Source organism: Myotis myotis, unplaced genomic scaffold (genome assembly GCF_014108235.1).
Source record: "Myotis myotis isolate mMyoMyo1 unplaced genomic scaffold, mMyoMyo1.p scaffold_m19_p_3, whole genome shotgun sequence".
Taxonomy (NCBI): Eukaryota; Metazoa; Chordata; class Mammalia; order Chiroptera; family Vespertilionidae; genus Myotis; species Myotis myotis.
Window position 1 is genome coordinate 41,403,400 of NW_023416335.1, and position 14,385 is coordinate 41,417,784.

The 14,385-nt window shown below is 44.8% G+C and overlaps 1 protein-coding gene across 8 annotated transcripts in view; it reads left to right on the forward strand.

Annotated features, from left to right (window-relative positions):
- ABCC4 (ATP binding cassette subfamily C member 4) overlaps positions 1-14,385 on the forward strand; it is a 226,675-nt gene that overhangs the window by 83,116 nt on the left and 129,174 nt on the right. For all 8 annotated transcript variants that reach the window (XR_004965841.1, XR_004965842.1, XM_036297857.1 and 5 more), the window contains 5 exons: positions 1,394-1,483; positions 2,463-2,654; positions 7,295-7,389; positions 7,620-7,706; positions 12,130-12,226. Coding sequence is in view for 6 of the 8 variants with exons in the window: in XM_036297857.1 (XP_036153750.1) it covers positions 1,394-1,483; positions 2,463-2,654; positions 7,295-7,389; positions 7,620-7,706; positions 12,130-12,226 (561 nt within the window). In the remaining 2 variants the exon portion in view is untranslated. The remainder of the gene's footprint in view (positions 1-1,393; positions 1,484-2,462; positions 2,655-7,294; positions 7,390-7,619; positions 7,707-12,129; positions 12,227-14,385) is intronic.

The window sequence follows — 14,385 nt, forward strand, 5'->3', positions numbered from 1 at the left end:
CTCACCGTGATACATTGTTAAGCATTTATAGAAAGCACCAGTAACACTCATTATAGAGATGTACTCTATTGAATGCTAACACCCCCTTTCTATGATCCATGACCAAATTTCTTTTGTACCAAACTATGCTACATTGTGAAATGAGCTATTCTATTCTTTCAAGAACCTGAACATGTTATGTTCTCAGACTTTTTTGCATCTTGCATTGTAGTACAGATCACCCTGTTCTATTGTGTTGGCATTGCCTGTGAATGGATTATGCCCCCTGCTAGGAGGTAGTTAGGGAGTGTAACAAATGAAAGAGCCCTGGGTGGGGGATGGGCTCAGACATTGGGGAGTTTGGAGAGAAGCTGAGGTAAGATGAAGCACATGTGGGAGAAAGACTCTAACCAGCTCCACTAGACAGCCGACAGGTAGGTGAGGGAAGGTCTCACTGACTGGCATGTCATTCATGAAATGAATGGACTTTGTCTTTATCAAATGAGGATGGAGAGATTAGTGAAGGTTTCAAATTGTTTACTAGTGAAGTACAGGCACTCTGTGTACTTATGCTGCCACCTTGTGGGGATGAATGAAATAAGAGTAATACCAAGGGTTATGACAACCTGAATGTAAATGATGAAAACCTCTCACACTGAATGTTCAAGTATATTCTTTTTTTTTTCTTCTTAATATATCTTTATTGATTTCAGAGAGGAAGGGAGAGGGAAAGAGAAATAGAAACATCAATGATGAGAGAGAATCATTGATTGGCTGCCTCCTGCATGCCCCCTACTGGGGATCAAGCCCACAACCCAGGCATGTGCCCTTGACCGGAATTGAACCTGGAATCCTTCAGTCCGCAGGCTGACGCTCTATCCACTGAGCCAAGCCAGCTAGGGTCAAGTAAAGTCTTCTTTATTTTATTTATTTTTTTAAAATATATTTTATTGATTTTTTACAGAGAGGAAGGGAGAGGGATAGAGAGTTAGAAACATTGATGGGAGAGAAACATTGATCAGCTGCCTCCTGTACACCTCCTACTGGGGATGTGACCACAACCAAGGTACATACTCTTAACCGGAGTCGAACCTGGAACCCTTCAGTCTGCAGGCCAATGCTCTATCCACCGAGCCAAACCGGTTAGGGCAAGTATATTCTTTTTAATAAGATAGTGTGCATCAAGAAGTTTCCATTTGGAGAAGGTGCCTTGTCTTTTCCACTACTTACATTCTGTGTCTAGAGCAGTGTCCTCAAGGAACTATGTTAAAAGAAGGGGCCTCCCTAAAGGCAATAGGAAGGAGAAAGATGTGGGTTATCTGCACGTATCAATGACTATTATGCTATTTTCTCAACTCATTGATGTGTCTTACTTTATTGAAATGGACACTTTTTTGTAAACTTTCATTTGTAGGTATCAGAAACCCCAACCCTAAAAGACCTCTCCTTCACTGTCAGACCCGGTGAGCTGTTAGCTGTGGTTGGACCTGTGGGGGCAGGAAAGGTGAGTTGTGATGTCTTTGGGCAGCTTGATGCAATGCCACATCCCATGTTAAAATCTCAGGGTTGAGCCCAAAGCCATATGTAACACAAGTGTGAGTTGGGTATACCTAGAATGGCCTTTCTCAAAGTGTGTTCCATGGAATGTTCATTTTGCAAGGAGGTTGCATGGACCAACAAATCTGGATACAGCACATTATGTTTTTCTTCTTGGCCATTCAAGTGGCACAGTTGGGAACTGCCTGTCTAGAAGTTGGTCATCTCAGTGAAGGAAATTACTTAAGTGACAGCAATTCAGGCTGGGATGATTGAGAAAATGGAACCTCTTTTTGTCAGGGCAGACCTTACAGAAGTCGCGTCTGCATGCTGTAACAGTTGAAGGAAATGTGCATGTATACTTAGTCTTGTGTATTCTGAAAAAAAACCCAACATATAGAAATCTAAACATAAGCTGTAAAAAGAACAGGGTGTTTATTTCTCTTACGATGGGTTTCTGTTCTTCAGAAACATGACTCTCTTCAGAGTCCTTGAAATAATCCTTTCTGGTGCATTGAATGTATTATGTGCACATAGCTTTGCAGGAACAAGTCTTTGTGAAGTAAAGTCTACCTGGTTGCTGAGACAACAACAATAAACATCAGGCCTATGAAATGCATATCATACCCGGTCACTCTGTTAGTTAAGAAAGTTAAACATCCTTAATTAGTCCTCGTTGCGAGTAGAGCATTTCATTTGGGGGGAAAGTTGTGGGCAGCGTGAGCTTGTTCTACTCTTGTTTTATTAATAGCACTTATCAGCCATTAGTTTATACTGACCAATAGTGGTATTTAAAATTTTTTCATTGCAGCTTCCAGAGCTTTACTTTGTCCTGTTTTCACTATCAGGGCCATAAGGTTGATGAAACCCCAGGGCGGCGGGGAGGCTGTCCTGCAGCAGCTTGTCTGAGTGTTGCCTGTAATGCGTTTGTTTGCGATCTCTTTCAGTCTTCGCTGTTAGCTGCTGTGCTGCGGGAACTGCCCCCGAGCCAGGGGCTGGTCACTGTGAATGGAAAGGTCGCATATGTTGCTCAGCAGCCCTGGGTGTTTCCAGGAACTCTGAGGAGTAATATTTTATTTGGGAAGAAATATGAAAAGGAACGATATGAAAAAGTAGTAAAGGCTTGTGCTTTGAAAAAGGTGAGTCATGACATTTGAGCCGCGTCTACTTTGAATTCCAAATAATAATGCTAGTGTTGGTTTAATCTACAAGTTTTGTGTTTTCATATGAAAGATATTTGAATGCCATTTAATACTTTCAGCTGGTCTTCAGGGTAAAGACATATGCACATGTGCTACTGTTTTAGTCCTGATCTGATAATGACATTCACAGAGAATGCTTTTTTCCTTTGGTTTTGTGAAGTTTTATTCACTTTTAATATTTTTTAAATGGACACGTGTAAAATTTTGCAAAAGTAGAGGGAATAGTCTAAGAATCCTCCTGTACCCATTCCCTGGCTTCCGTCACTGGCCACCAGGTTTGTTTCATCTCTACTGCTGGCCCCACCCCAACCCAAATCATCTGCAGCAGGCCCTACACCTCATATTAGTTCAGCTGTAAACATAGGGTGTCCCCCCCCAAAAAAAGCGTATACACACACGTTGAATAATTATAAAGACAATGTTTAGTAAAATACATTTCACTTTCAAAATTGAGCTATCAGCTGTTAAAGTGTGCATACATTGTTTTGGGACACTTGCATTTCATTAGTTATCTCTAAAATATAAGAGAGCCTTTGAAAAAAACAGCATCACGTTATCACACCTAAAAAAGTGACTCACATTCGTAAGTATCATCAATGTTCTACTCAGTATTTGCATTTTCTTGTCTCAGTGAGAAATCTTGTTAAACGTTGGTCTGAACCAGATTCCACATAGGGTCTGCCCCAGGCTCCACATAGGGTTGTCCCTATATGCCCCTTTGCACTTGGTTGATGCCTCTCCTAGGTCCCATTCATTCTATAGGTTTTCCTCTTCACTTTGTTAAAGAAAGCAGAAGGATTTAAAATTTCATTTTAATACTGCATTTCACTGGGGGAGAGACTGTTTTCAGAAATGACATTGAGTTTCGCGCAAAGGGCAGGATGAAATGTATAATTGTACATTGAGATTTAAATAAAATTAGTGATCGAATGATGAAAACTGAACTTACCTGATAGGAGAATATAATTTAGCCAAAAGACAAAGAAAGAAAGAAAGAAAGACAAAGATACCATCTAACTCGCTTTGGGCTATAAAAATCAGTGAATAGTGGTTTTCAAGGGCTCTCCCGGGGTCTGCTCCGTGCACTCTGGGCACCCGACTGTTCTTTTATGCTGTGAGAAAAGGCAGGGACGGGTGTTCCAAGGGATGGCATTGAAGGCCCCCAACTGGCTTTGTGAGGAAATAGTAATTTTGCTTGAACAATGGCTTGAACTTCACAGATTGTATCAGGTGAGTAGCATTTTATGACCATGTGGCTAAAACATAATTGTGTGCTTCATTGGCTTTTATTTCTTTTTCCTGTGTTATTGTTAATGAGCGATTATGTTGTTTTTAGAAGTGACATCAAGTTAGCATCATGAGCTAGACTTTTATTAAACAGTATATAGCCTGTATAAGAAAAAAGGAAAACCAAATGCGAAGCAGTAATAATAATAGCTCCCATTTATTGAGTCCACATGCTAATCATTTCTGTCTCTCTCATGTGTACACACAGGAATATGAGTATTTAAGACTATTTAATATTTTACCTGTGTCTTTGATGTTCCCACCCTCATTTTATAGTTGGTAAAGCTGCGGCTTAGAGAGATGAAACAACTCGCCTAACCATTTGCAGCGCAGGTGCAGGCCCCTTTCTGCATGACCAGGTTCTGTGCTTTCCCACAGTGCCTTGCTGCCTTTTCATTGGGAAAGTACATAAGGAAGAACTAGTTTAGAATTGGGTGGTTGATGAAGGTGGAATGTGGGATGTGGAATAAACAGATCTCGGACATTTTCTCTTGACCTCAGTCAAGTTCAACTCCTGATGCCCAGACTCGTAGGTCAGTATCTGGCTCTTTCTTTGCAGGACCTTGCCTTTCTGGTCATAGGTTAGGTCCGTGGTCGGCAAACTGGGGCTCGTGAGCCACATGCGGCTCTTTGGCCCCTTGAGTGTGGCTCTTTCACAAAATACCACATGCGGGCGTGCGTACAGTGTGATTGAAACCTCGTGGCCCATGCGCAGAAGTCAGTTTTCGGCCTGGGCGAGTCTATTTTGAAGAAGTACTGTTGATATTTGGCTCTGTTGACTAATGAGTTTGCCGACCACTGGTTGGCCAGTGATGGCGAACCTTTTGAGCTCGGTGTGTCAGCATTTTGAAAAACCCTAACTTAACTCTGGTGCCGTGTCACATATAAAAATTTTTTGATATTTGCAACCATAGTAAAACAAAGATTTATATTTTTGATATTTATTTTATATATTTAAATGCCATTTAACAAAGAAAAATCAACCCAAAAAAATGAGTTCGCGTGTCATAGGTTTGCCATCACTGGGTTAGGCCATCTTTCTGTACCCTCCCCCCCCAATGTTTGAGCATCTTTGGAGAAAAGCAGGTGTTGGGACAGTGGCTATCATTCAGCATTTTTTCTAGGGGCCCAAGCCTTTGTTACAGCCACAGGGATGACTGGAGCAGCAATGGGGTAGTGTCCTGGGGCTCTGCCCACCCTCAGGGTGTCTGTGTGGCACACAGACTCCGGTGGGAAGGAGGCCCCTGCAGGTTTGGGCTGCGCTGTGATCTTCTCTACGTCAGGTGACGCCAAAGGTTGAGTGTTGACCTATGAACCAGGAGGTTACAGGAAGGTGCTGCTGGGCCCTAGGTCTGTGCTTGAGAGGTTTCGTAGAGAACCAGTAAACTCCCCGCAACCTCTGCTTGTTGATGCCAGGTTCTGCCTAGTGGTAATTATGGGTAATCTAATTAACATCTTCTAATAAAATGTGTAATTTAGACCTGATGGTTATCCTGTCATTTTGGGGATGTCCTTTTCACCTTTTTTCCCCCTAGGTAATGTGATTTGTCCATTTTTAAAATACTACTGAAATACAACTTTTGATAGATCCCCAGATTCTCAAATCAAAACTTCTTGTTTTTTTCAGCTTTGCATTTTTCCTGTTTTGCTTGGAACAAGTATCTACTTAGTCCAAATGATCTGCTTACTGTCCCTGGAGCACACTTTGTTTTGTTTTTTTTTTTCTGCCTAGACTGCTCTTTCTGCTTTTATTTCTTGTACAGATCTTGTCTGTCACTCTCTCACTGTGCCTTAAATATCACTGTGAAGACATGGGTCAGGTGTCATCCTTTCTCTGAAAGTGGGAAGCTGAGACCGAGAGCAGCCAGATGGCCAGTTAAGACACACTTGCTTCTTGATAAAATGAGTCCTGTGCCTCGGCAAGCCGCTGTGTGCTACAGCTCTCACCTGTGCGTCTCCGGCACAGACGCCAGCGCTGGCACACTCAGCCGCAGCCTGTCATCACCAATGGGTATCGCAGCTTTCCCATAAGCAAAGTCTTGACTTTACCCCCTAAACACGCTTTCCTGTTCTTCCCCTTTTTATGCCAAAAGCAGTGTACTCTTCCTCTTTTCTTCAATTCTTTATTTTGCAACGTAGCCCCATTTCACCAGCATATCTTACAGGCTCTACCTTTGACATTTGTTCAGAAATTTGGCAATTTCTCTTCATTTTCACTCTTCCCACTTTGGTCCGTGCCACTGTCGTCTCTCACCTAGATTATTGCAATAGCCTCAACCTGCATCATGCCTTTTCCCTGCCCCTTTCCTGGCAGTATGTTTCCCACAAAGAGGCAGGAGCGATTTTTAAAAAAACCTAATAAAGCCTTGGCCGGTGTGGCCCAGTTGGTTGAGCGTCAGCCCATCCACCAAGAGGTGGCCAGTTTGATTCCCTGTCAGGGCACATGCCTGAGTTGTGGGTTTGATCCCGGGCTGGAGGCAGAAACGTCCATGTGAGAGTGAAACATCCATGGGCTGCCTCCTCCCTGGGATGCTTCTCTTTCTCTCCCTTTCCCTTTCTCTCAAGGGGGGGGGGGGGGGAAGGAATAAAAATGTACTTTTAAAAAACCTAACACAAATCATGTCAGTCCTTTCTCATACTCCCTTCCCATTTCACTTGGAGTGAAATCATGCCCACGCCCCCCCCCCCCCCCCCCGATTCTTTACTTCCTCTGATCCTGGCCTCTTTGCTAGTCTCTGAACACCTTGCATGTGCATCTGCCCCGTGCCTTTGCACTCGCTCATTTTTCCACATGGAATACATTTTGTCCAGATCTGTGCAGGCTCTGATAGGTATCTACCTACCCTCTGATCAGAGCCCTCCACTTTCCCTCCTTCACTCTCTGTCCCTCTCAGCAGAGCACCCTTTTTCTTCTTAGTACTTAGTACTTGCACTCATGTTAATTGTTGATGTTGTCAGTTTCTCACTTTGGAAACGAGAGATTATTTTCTTCCCTGCGCTGAATTCATTGTGCCCTTACAATGTCTGACATATAGTCGATGCTCAACAAATATCTGTTAAAGTGGTTAAATGCATAAACACTGAAAAACTACAGGATGAAGGCAAACACAATGCCCTGAGAGGTTCAAGGTCACCATTTAGTCACTTTGAAATATATCCATTGCCGTTGCTCAAATTCATGTATGAAGAACTAATGCTGAAAGTTTAGGATGACAGTGGGAGAACACATTTTAAGTCTTTCTCTCTCTCTCCCCCACTCCCCCCCCCCCCCCCCCCGCTTTTCTATGTAGGATTTCGAGCTTTTGGAGGACGGGGACCTAACTGTGATAGGAGATCGGGGAGCCACGCTCAGCGGAGGGCAGAAGGCCCGGGTTAGCCTCGCAAGGTAGATCCCGTTTTGGTGGTCGTTCTGCACGTGCCTCTTAGGCTGCTTCTGGGGGTGGCGCCCGCGCAGACCCCTCGCTGTGTGTCGGTGCTTAGTGAAGCGCTTGTCCTGGACCGTTTCCTTGGCTTTGGAATGAACATCATCTGAATCGTTGAGCACTGTTGTGATTCAGAGATGAGATCCAGGGAGCGTAAAGTGTCTCGCTGTCTAACATCTCTTTCGTTTTCTAGAGCCGTGTATCATGATGCAGACATCTACCTCCTGGACGATCCCCTCAGCGCTGTGGATACAGAAGTCGGCAGGCACTTGTTCCAGCAGTGAGTTTCCTCATGTTTTATGTCATTTCTGCTTGCCAAGCACCCTGTGCCCCAGAAGATCCTGTGCGTCTGTTTTGATGTCCCCTTTCCCCTCGCCTCCCTCCTAAGAAGGTCCATTTTAGAGAACTGGTGCACAAACACGTGGGGTCAGGATGTGAAAAGACAGAAGGTGCTTACCATGTGTGGAGGCGAGTGGAGTACATGCTTTAGGGAGTTAAGAAATAAATGGCAAATTTGGCAAGTTGTCCCCCCCCATGCCCCCACATACACTTGTGGTTTTTAACCACGATACTGTTGGTGGATCTGGACCCCAGAATTAGAAAGACGATGTACAGATTTTAAATCTAAGGTGGGACTCAGCGACCTGGTACTTGGTTGCCAGTTCTTTTGCTCCATCATTGTTTTGGGCATGTTAAAAGGCACATTTTCAGTACCAACACTGCTCTTCCATAGAGAGACCTTGTTGGCTTATGCATATCCTGTAGGTTGGAATACCCACAAATGTAGGGTTAAATTGAATTTGAAAGTAGGAATCTAGAATCTGGCTTAATTCCTGCCTGTCACTTTGTGTTTCTGGAATGTGTTTTCTTTGGCTTTGCTTAGCTGCTGAGGCACTGAGCTAGAGCAATCTGACTCTCTTTTTTGAATACCATAACCCAGTGGTTGGCAAACTGCAGCTTGCGAGCCACATGCGGCTCTTTGGCCCCTTGAGTGTGGCTCTTCCACAAAATACCACATGTGGGCGTGTATGTACAGTGCGATTGAAACTTCGTGGTCCATGCACAGAAGTCGGTATTTTGTGGAAGAGCCACACTCAAGGGGCCAAAGAGCCGCATGTGGCTCGCGAGCCGCAGTTTGCTGGCCACTGCCATAACCTAATGAGTGCTGACTGATGCTTCCCGTGAACTTTAGGCTGGCCTTTTCGAAAGCATTGTGAACTTGCTTTTACTAAAGCAGCCTCCACATCTCCACCACCGTTACCTTGCCGCTGTTTACCCTCTTAAAGCCAAGGAGCCCTTTCAGTTGCACTTATTGAAGCCCTACTGTGTGCACTGAGATAGAGGCTTTTACAAACGTTACTGCACAAAACATCTTTAGTTTACAAAGGAGTACATAAGCTAGAGAGGAGAAGGGCCCATACTGGACAAAAGAAAGGAGAACAAGAAGTTTAGATCTTGTTTTGGCCCCTAAGGAATTTGTGTCTACTTGCAGTTTGTCAAGACAAATGCATGGGGAAAAGTTTACTCTCATGACTTAAAGGGCTTTGGTAAAGGATAACAAATGCTATAAGGAAGTAAAAGGGGGTAGCTTAGATTGGAAAACTCACTATGCACTGGCCTTGGTGGGAAGCCCCTGTGGTTCTGCAGGCTGGGTAGGGTGCGTGGAGACTGAATCTAGGATTCAGTTCGTTTCTCTAAAAGGAACAGTAGAGTCAGAGATGTAGAGGTCTGAAGAAGCAGGGCCTGTGAAAGGAACAGCAGAGCAGGCATGTCCTCACTGGAGGGTGCAGCCTGTGCAGCAGAGGGAAAGCTATTTGGAAATAGTCACCATAAGGCCCTGTATTAGTTTGTTAGGACTGTATGTGTTCAGGCTGCTGTAACAATACCATTGACCGGGTAGCTTATAAAGGATAGAAATTTATTTGTCTAAGTTCTGGGGGCTGGGAAGTCTAAGATCAAGGCAGATTTGTTTTCTGGTGACAGCCCACTGCTTGGTTCCGCACCTTGCTGTGTCCTCGAATGGTGGAAGGGGAAAGGCAGCTCTCTCTCCTCTCCTCTCTAAAGGCACTAATCCCATTCTTGAGGGCTCCACCCTCATGACCTAATCACCTCCCAAAGGCCCCACCTCCAATACCATAACAGTAGGGATTAGGTTTCAATGTATGATTTTTGGAGGGCACAGACACTTGGCTGCTGTAGCAAAGAATCACAGGCTGGGGGCGCTCGAACAACATAAACTGATTTTCTCATAGTTCTGGAGGTCCAAGATCAAGGTGTATGCAGGGTTGGTTTCTTCTGAGGTCTCTCTCCTTGGCTTGTGGGTGGCCGTCTTCCTGCTGTGTCCTTGTGTTCTTCCCTCTGTCCACCTGCACCCCCAAGGTCACTCTTCTCATGTCCTAACCTGCTCTTCTAAAGAAACCAGTCATACTGGATCAGGGCCCACCCTCACGTCCTCATCTTGACTTAATCACAACTTTATAGGTCCTATCACCAAATTCTTAGGTACAGGGGGTTAAGGCATCTGTGAGAAATTGGGGGTAGAGGTGGGGAAATGACACATTTCGTTCAAAACAGGCCCTAGTTAGTGAAGTAAAGAGTTTCGAGCAGAGTCAGCAGTGTGTGAGAGAGAGACAGTGTGAGACAGCTCTGAGCCTGGGCACGAAGAACTGGGATTTGAGGTCACCCACTAAGCATGTGTTGCTGGGCCGGCCGGTCCTTTAACATTTGTACACCACAGTGTGTCTATAAAATGTGCTTAGTTACTGGAGTGGTGAAAAGTTCTCGAGATGGATGACGGTGATGATTAAAACGGCAAATTTTATTTTATGTAAATTGATTTCAGAGAGGAAAGAAGAGGGAGAGAGAAACATCAATGTTGAGAGAGAATCATTGATCGGCTGCCTCCTGTGTGCCCCATATTGGGGATTGAGCCTACAACCCAGGCAAGTGCCCTGACCAGGAATCGAACCCTGACTTCCTGGTTCATAGGTGGGCACTCGACCACGGATCCACGCTGGCTGGGCGGGAGGAGGGTTTTAACTGTTAAGTGTCAGTGTGCTTATCACAAGAGCTCTCCTAAGCTCTGCATTTATAAAGTCCTCTCACACCTCTTGGGTTTAATGACTTTGGATATACTCTTGATAGAAGCAAGCTTGTTAAAATTGTTGTTTGCTAATCAGAATCACGTTCTTTAGGGAAACTTAGGGCAGGGAGCACGAATGCAATTTAGAAAATCACTCAGCAGCAGCTGCAGAATGCTCTCAATGAGTTAGAAAATTGGATTGAACAATACGCTCTGAAAGATGGCGGTTGTGTTGAAGCTTAGTAATGTGAAGGGTTTTGTATGAAAAGTGAATGAATTACACTTCTACTTGCCACTAACAGTTTACTTCAGTCATGACTCTATACCCAAGGTTATTAAGGTTTGTGAGTTTTACAACTATATGTTGTAAACATTAAATGGATTCTGTCACATACAGAAGGTTAGGGAGACCCTTAAGTTAAACGATATCAATCGAATCTGTTTGTAGTCACAGCCCCTGTTGTGTATTAGAAAGTTCCATACACGAGACCCCCACCTCCTGCATCATGAGTTCCTCTGGTCTGTCCTAATCAGATCTCCCACACGGATGCCTGCTCAGTTCAGCTTTCCTGCTTCAGGCCTGAAATGGCAATCAAGGTTCTTTGCATTCCATGTGCCTCCAAAACTCCTGATCTGACCTAGTCCAGCAGGTTGAATTGTGGCCATGTTCCTGAGATTTGCTCAGTGTGTGACACGGGCAACCAAAGTGTGTGCCCAGAGCCCTGCCTGTGGTCACTACTTGCTTAGCCCCTACTTGCTTACCTGGTGGGGTTGTAGACCATTGTAGGATGCAGCTGGGTCTGAGTTCCAAGGGGTCAGCATTTAAATGTAGGAGCACTTTGAGGGGTTATTGTAAAAACAGCAACTCCAACGTTGAATACTGAGATGGCTCTTCATAAAAGAATCGACATGTCCTTTGAGCCACAGGGTAATTTTCGCTGTGATTTGGGCCATTTGAGTTCTGTTCTTTCATTTTCATATTCGGCAGGTTTTCAGTCCTAGATGTGCCTCCCAGATGGGACTGGGAATGTTGTAGGGACCCACCGAGGCTGCAACTAGCATTTATTTTTTCTCTCTAATGTTATTTAGGAAGAAGTTTCTAACACTTGCACTCTGGCCAAGTTTACTGAGAATCTAAGACTTCTTTCATTTGCTTAATATGTACACCATAAATCATAAACACTCACCCAGGAAGCCGTCTAAGAGAAATGTTCACGTTCTTATATGACACAGCTCCCTCCTTCTCCTAGCCCTACACAGGGAGAAAATAATGAGTATTTCAGTTCAGGTTTTGGACTCCTGGTATTGCTCAATTGTTTTTCAGCATGAAATACATAAATTGTTAATCTGAGTTTTAGGTGGGAAAAAAATAACAACAACATTTAGCATTAGCTACCTCCTGCACTGGACTGCTTTTTAGAATTTCTTTGTGGCGTTAGACTCAAGTTTGCTGCTGGTGAATTTGAGGACCCAGTTGGTTTCATTGATTTGTATTTGTATTTAAACCGCAGATCTTTGACTACTGTGTTGTCTTTGTCCCCTTATGTTTTCAGAATGTATGCTTTTCAATTTGGAGTACCCATTAATGTGTTTTTGCATACTGTACCTCTTGCATTTGTAGGTGTATTTGTCAAACCTTGCATGAGAAGATCACAATCTTAGTGACTCACCAGTTGCAGTACCTAAAAGCTGCAAGTCAGATTCTGATATTGAAAGATGTAAGTAATTTCTAGAAGCCTGAGAGCTTGCTAGCTCTCAGGTGTGTTGAAGGCAGGGCCTCCCAGTAGGTCACTGTCCTTATGGTTCTGGTAAACTCGCTCTTCCTCCTCACTTTTCCATCCCTTTCTTCTCAGAGCTTCTGTCCAGCCTTTGAGGATGAATCCCAAGACACGCAGAAATGTCACTATTATATCCTAAGCCATATTCCCCAAAGTCTAAAAATTGCTGCCTCTCTTACTGAATGGTAACTGTTTAGCCCTGCTGGTGTGGTTCAGAGGTTGAGCTTCGGCCAGGGTCCCTGGTTCAATTCCTGCTCAGGGCACTATGCCCAGGTTTGTGAGCTCTATCTCTCCCTCTCACTTCCTCTCTGAAATCAATAGAAAAGTTAAAAAAAAAAAATTATAACTGTTTTAGGTTTTGATGCTATTTCATTTAGAACGTTTTGTTTTCCTCTTCCACGATTTAAGTTGAAGTATGTTCTTTGGAAATCAGAGATATGAAGACATGTTTGTATCCATTTGATTGTTCTATGCAGATTCCCTAAAGAGTGTCTTCTATTAATGACAGAAGTGTGGTTGGGTAGCCGAGCCCCCCCTGGTTTGAGACACCCATGCTCCTGGTGTAGTTGGTTGCTAGTCTCACTGCACAGGATTTTCTGCATGCCTGATACATGTGGGAACCCATGCAGCTGTCAGACAAGTAAGTCCCTGCCATCATGGGACTTCCAACCTTCTGGGGATAGATAAATGTGACGAAAGTGATAGTGGGTGGGTATGTCATGACTGCCTCCCCAAGGAAGGGTGTCTCAAGGGACCGGAGTGCCATGAAGGTGCTGACCAGGTAGTCACTAGGGGCAGGGCATCTGGGCAAGGGGTCCAGTGGCAGGCTGCTGAGGAAGGAACTGATCTAGGAGGAACAAGCAGGAAGGCCGGTGTGGCTGAGGCCAAGTGAGCAGGGAGGTGGGCTGAGTGAGTCCAGAGCAGAGGAGTGTGTGGTCTGAGGCGTGACTATAAAAGATCCCTCTGATTTCACTGGAGAGGTGCCAGCAGAAACGATGAGAAGTCTCAGTAAAGTTCAGAAGATGGAAGGATGCCCTTAGTCTAGTGTTGTATTAGTTTCTAGAGCCACCACAACGAAATATCACAAGCTGGGTAGCTTAAAACAAATTTAATCTCACTGTCCTGGAGGCTACAGTTCACAGTCAAGGTGCTGGCAGGGCCACAGTGTCACTGAAGGCTTGAGGTGGCGTGGGGTGGGTGGGGGGTGTCCTTCCTGCCTCTCCCAGCTTCTGGTGCTTTGCTGGCCATCCTTGGTGGTCCCTGGCTTGCAGACGCAGCACTTTAGTCTCTGCCTCCATTGTCATGTGGTGTTGTCCCTGTGTCTGTCTGAGTCTCTTCTCTTTCTCTTTATAAGGACATCAGTCATTTAGGGCCCACCCTACTCCAATACGACCTCACGTTCACTTGATTACATCTACAAAGACCCTATTTCCAAATGAGGTCACATACACAGGTATCATGTTTAGGACTTGAACGTATCTGTTGGGGGATGAATGGTGGCCCCCAAACAGCTAGCGTGCTTGGTGGGGTGGAGGTTAGTGAGAATTTTTAGGTCTTAGTGGTCAGCACATCACTCCTTGGCTTGCTGGTATTCGTGCCTCAGCACCTCCATTGTTAACCCTCGTCTGTTCTGTTCGAACAGGCCTTGGCATTTCTTTCCTAAGGACCAATATAAAAAGGCAGTTCCCTGTGTTGACTCTTTGCCACTCCTCCAGGGATAAGGAGCTCAGATTTCTCCAAGTTGAGAACCATTAAGTTCATGGGCCGAGGGGGTGAAACTACTATGGTACATAACCCCCGTGTTGGCAGTATTGTGAGTACAGAATCAGGGCAGGAGAATAGCCTGTTAAGCTAGTCCTCAGGTGTTTTAGGGGTACCCTTATTGCTTCCTTTGAGGACATCACCCCCGACATTAGTACTATCTAAACATTTGTCCACTGGTGAGCACCCTGGATGAGTTGGGTTCATCCTTACTGTTCACTTGGCCCCTCTCTCACAGCAGAGGGGTTGCCTGCCCCCCCATCCCTCACCATCCCCTCTTGGAGTTGTCAGTGCTTGGCTGCTGTGTAAAATTGCTGTGTCTATACCACCAGCTGTTT